The 5,000-nt window shown below is 49.1% G+C and overlaps 1 protein-coding gene across 2 annotated transcripts in view; it reads right to left on the bottom strand.

Moving 5' to 3' along the window:
* Positions 1-5,000, bottom strand: part of LOC125956527 (Down syndrome cell adhesion molecule-like protein Dscam2) — a 45,584-nt gene that overhangs the window by 9,317 nt on the left and 31,267 nt on the right. For both annotated transcript variants that reach the window (XM_049688505.1, XM_049688506.1), the window contains exons 10-12: positions 2,562-2,681; positions 2,119-2,292; positions 1-2,022 (exon numbers count right to left, since the gene is read on the bottom strand). The exon at positions 1-2,022 is cut by the window's left edge and continues 342 nt beyond it. In XM_049688505.1, coding sequence (XP_049544462.1) covers positions 1-2,022; positions 2,119-2,292; positions 2,562-2,681 — 2,316 coding nt within the window. The remainder of the gene's footprint in view (positions 2,023-2,118; positions 2,293-2,561; positions 2,682-5,000) is intronic.

Raw genomic sequence — 5,000 nt, 5'->3', positions numbered from 1 at the left:
AGGATCCGATCTTGTTGTGAGCCACCAGGTACACCTGGTACGTGCTACCACAGAACAGACCCTTCAGATCGTGACTGGTCGCATGGCGCGATAGTTGCATCTCCTCCAGATTGCCGTGCACACGACGATAGTGCAGCGAGAAAGCCGTAATCGGCGCATTACCCGTCGAGCCGATCTTCCAGTGTAGCAGAATGCTGCTAGACGTCGCACTAGTGACGTAGAGGACGGGTGGTCCCGGTGGAACCTGCACGAGCAGATTGTGCGTCAATCGATCCGTCCCGATGCCATTATCAACCTGACAGGTGTAGTTGCCGGTATCGCTGGTCTGTAGCATCGTGACAATGATCTCACCCGAATCCAGCAGCTGTATGTTATGCTGAGTACCGGCGCGCAGTAGAGTATCACCCTTAAACCACTCACGGCGCGGTGCCCCAACGGCTATACAGTTCAGGGAGGCCGACGATTTCCAGGGTCGAATGGTGAGACCACCGAACGAAACGATCTTTGCCGGGACACGGTTGGAAGTTAGTTGCGATACAACCCGGGAGCTTTTACCCTCACCGACACGGGTCGACGCCGACACCCAGAACTGATACTCGGTGTGACTCTGGAGTTGTTTCGCCTCGAAGTGATGCTGATGGGCGAGCAGATTGCGCTTATCGTTGTTCAACTCCTCCCGTCCATTGACCGCACGCATGTACAGATTGTACTTGGTAATGATACCGTTCGGATCCTTTGGCGGTAACCAGGACACGTACAGGGACGAAGGTGAACTGATAGCGATCTTAATATCAGCCGGTGCTTCCGGTGCATCCTCATCCGTATGGCAGAACGAGGGTGGCGAAATGACACCATCACCCATTCGCGTGTACGCCAACACCTGGATGCTGTAGTTGGAGAACTTTCGCAAATTAGACAGATGCACCGTCAGGGAGGTCGTTTTGCGTGTTTCCATCTCCCCGGTACTGATGGCGTCTTCGGTGGCGCACTCGTAAAACACCTTGTAACCCTGTAGCAACCCGTTGGTATGGTGCGCTTGCGGTGGTTGCCATGACACCTGAATCGAGGTCGAACTCTGCGCCATACAGCGTATATCTTCGGGCGGTTTACTCGGTACATCCTCCATCGTTTGTGCCGTCACGGGCTCCGAAAGTGGTCCCGGGCCGATCTGATTGAACGCTTGCGCCACGATCGTGTAGCGCGTATACTTGGCCAGATTCGTTAGCAACAGCTCACCCGTCCCATCCTCACCATCACCCGATATCGAGGTAAAGTTGTAGCTATTGCTCGTGGCGTGCATCGATCGGTACCCAATGTTGTAACCCTGCATCTCCCCATGCCTCAACTCGTACGATGGTGGCATCCAGCTGACGAGAATCTCGGTCGACGAGATAGGCCTTGCACCGAGATTTAACGGTGGGCCCGCCGGTCGCTGTGGATCCGTCTTGATAAACAACTCCTGGCTCGGTGAGCTACGGCCGGCCGGTCCTTCGGCAATAATACGGAACACATAGTTGGTGGCCGGTTTCAGGTTCTCGATGATGGTCGAGTAAACCGGTGGATCCGATATCTCGATGTACTGCCACTGCCGGTCGATCTCACGGTACTCCACGATGTACTTTGAAACCTCGGCCGCATCACCACCTCGTGGTTGCCACTTTAGGTTCACCACACGGCTCGACACGGTGGCCGCTTCCAGCGAAGATGGTGGTTGCGGTGGCTCCTGAACCTGCAGCTGCACCAGCTGCTGATCGCGACCGTACAGATTGCTGGCCTGACAAAAGTACGCCCCACTGTCGCTGCTGTCCACGTTCGATATCTGCACCTCGGCCGAAATACCCTCCGGTGTTGCGTCCTGCTTGATCGAGACCCGGTAGTTGGTGGAGGGATTCAGCTCGTGCTTCCCGTTGCGCAACCACACGACGTTGATCGGCTTGTCACCCTTCACCTCACACTGCATAATGGCCGTATCGCCCTTCTTTACCGTCACCATCTTTGACTGGCCGGCAAAGTACGGTGACGCTACGTAGGATACGATCACGATCAACAATGAGCAAGTATTAGTGTCCCAACTGGCTTCGAGGGGGGTGGTTCGGAAAAAACAGAAAACACACTTACAGTTCACCTTCAGCTGAATCACTTTCCCGATGCCGGTTCCAATACCGTTGTTTGCCTGGCACAGATAAAATCCTTCCCGGTCCTCCTTGACGTGCTGCAATAGCAGCGATCCGTTGGCCAGCAGCTTAGTGTAGGGACGTTCGCGTACCTCCTCATAGTCACCGGATTTGCTTCCTGCACAGTGTTTGGACACAAGCGCGAGGTGGTACAAGATAAACACAGATTAGGGGACGGACGAAGCGGAAGATAGAAATTGAGTTATAATGAGTTCCAGTTGAGCCTCGTTTTTTTTGTCCTCCTCCACCTTTCGCTTTCAGTCCAGACTTTCCAGTTGAATGGACTCCTTGGGTACGGGGCCCCGTGTTGAAGGGACGTGATTTATGAGCGTTAAGCTCCCTCCCCAGCCCCAGAGGTCCCACCGACAAGCAACCTGTCTCACTCACCTGTTGCTTTCTTCCAGAGAATCGTCGGCACGGGTACGCCCTGTGCCTGGCAGTGTAGCATAATGTGACGGTTCCGTTCAACACTCACGTCCGTCGGCTCAACCACCCAGCGCGGAGGAACTGTGGTATCCCCACCGGGTTGGTGCGGAAGCGAAAGCGGAAGTCAAGGTCGCCGGTGGTCGGATTATTGATGATGCGTAGGACAGAGAAGCCCGAACCCGGTCGAAGATGGTGATAATGGTGAAGGGGTGAAGGTGTGGAAGGAAAAGAAAAAGTTTATCGTTAGTTGAAGAGCGGCTCCTGGCTAGCGACGGTCTGGTGCCGAAGTCTCGCTTGCTTTGTTTTTTTTTTGCGATTGCAAAACTTTCTTCCTGGATTTGCGACTATGTTTCGGTTTCAATTTCTCTCTTCAGTCTCTCCGTCTCTCTGTCTCTCTCTCTCCAGGCGGTGCATGATGGTGGGGAAGTTGCTCGGGAAGGCAGGAAGAGCAGGGAACACACGTTTTTGGAGGGTTTTGTGCTTTTATGGAATGAGGGAGAAGGGATCTGTCCTAGCACATGTTTATTATTGCTCATTGGGATAGATAGAAAGCGATATAGCTGTTATTTGAATGATTGTTTTTTTTTGCGAAGGAGGGTGGTGGTACGGTGCGGTATGCCACTTTCTAGGCATTTGAGACAAAGCAATACAGCAACATTATGCTAGGCCATAGGCTGTGGGAAGATTTGTGCAGGTGCGATACATGGGTGCATTAACATACGGGACATAAGCTGCGTGGTGTTCGCTCTCTTTCTCTCTCTCTCTCTCTCTCGCTCCACACCGTCGTTATAGAGAAGGTGAAATTGTGAACGAAAGCCGCCAGATGTTTGTCTAAGGGGGGAGGGGTGGAGGGATAAGCGGCTCGCTAGAAGCGAAGCGGCAGCAAAGGAACGCAAAACTTTTCTTGTTCGGGCGCGTTTATGATACATTCAAACACAGTAGGCACAGCAGCACAGTAGGCTACATATGTTGTAGCCACATTATTTGCTTGGCTTGTTTATCGCTTTGACATCTGTTTCTGTCCTGTCACTGGTGGAGACCGGTGTCAAGGAGTAGGGCCCTACGCAACGAGAACTTCTGGCCCCTTTTTGGTGTTGCTGAGCAGACTGAAGGAAAGAAGGTTCGGTGAGGCATTCCGTTTTTTTTTGGTGGCATTCGTATTAACCGTGAGGCAAAGAATGGACCTGCGGCAAATAATGGATAAGGAAGGTCGTGCAGTCGCGTTTGTTGGGCTTTGGGTTTCTAATTGTAAGACGACGACTTCGGAACTGATTTATAAGCTGATTTGAGGTATAGCACTTAATGGCATTGTGGGCAGACCTACTTATATTACGAGTTATGCTACTGATAGTGTATCCACCGAATCCTGAAACTTTGACGGAGTTAAGGAATTAGCATGAACTGATAATGAGTTGTTTCGGGGGGTCTATGTGTTATTTTTAAAGCCACCATTTACCTATTAATCGTTTATACCATTTTTATCACGTTTTGTACATTGCTTATCATATTTTAACGCTCGATTCTCATTAGTATTTAAACTTTTAGGCTTTTGTGTACATTTTTTCAATGTCGAAAATAATGAGGAATAATAGAATTCAGCACATTAGTGTTATAAAACATTAAAATAGTTTAATGTATTTTACAATTTTTTACCGGGTACAAGGCGGCTCCATTGTTGGCTACATGCAAGCTTGACTAGCTAACATTTTCGTACCCTCGATATACTACTGTGTCCAAAAAGTAAGGTGACACGGTGTCCAAATTGCCCGCGTAAAAGGATATCTTTAGTTTTGTATTTTTTATATGTTGTCAGCACTGTTATTGACAACCATGGCAAGTTTCACGTCAAAATATTCACTAGTGTTTGAGATACGTATTTTTTTGTGAACTACTAAAAGTGCATTCTTCGTTTTTCGCCAGGTCGCAAATTTTTAAGCAAAGAATTTGTATTGAAAATATTTTTTCTGCTGCAAATATACCAATGCGAATGGTACAGAATGTCTTTAGTGACGATACTACGTCAATAAAAATTATTTACACTTGGTGGAAAGACTTCCAGGAGGGTCGGGAACGTTTTGAAGAGGAAGAACGCTCTAGACGACCACCAACGATAATCGATGCAGTGCACGTCCAAAAAATCAAAATTTTGGTGTTGGAAAACCGTCGATTAACAACAAGAGACTTTGTTGATGATATTTGCATATCAAACATATCCGCTAATTACATTTGGAAGGATGTTTTTCAGCTTAAGCGCGTCAGTGTTCGATCACTATAATGCACCATCTCACACTTCGTTGGTTTTCTGTGACTTTTTTGCCAATATTTTCACTCATATCGTTCCGATAATACCGTATGCGCCTGATTTGGTTACATTTGGCTTCTGGCTATTAGACAAGCCCT

This window comes from Anopheles darlingi, chromosome 3 (genome assembly GCF_943734745.1).
Source record: "Anopheles darlingi chromosome 3, idAnoDarlMG_H_01, whole genome shotgun sequence".
Taxonomy (NCBI): Eukaryota; Metazoa; Arthropoda; class Insecta; order Diptera; family Culicidae; genus Anopheles; species Anopheles darlingi.
Note: the sequence above shows the minus strand (reverse complement) of the source record. Positions and strands in the feature narration are given on the sequence as shown.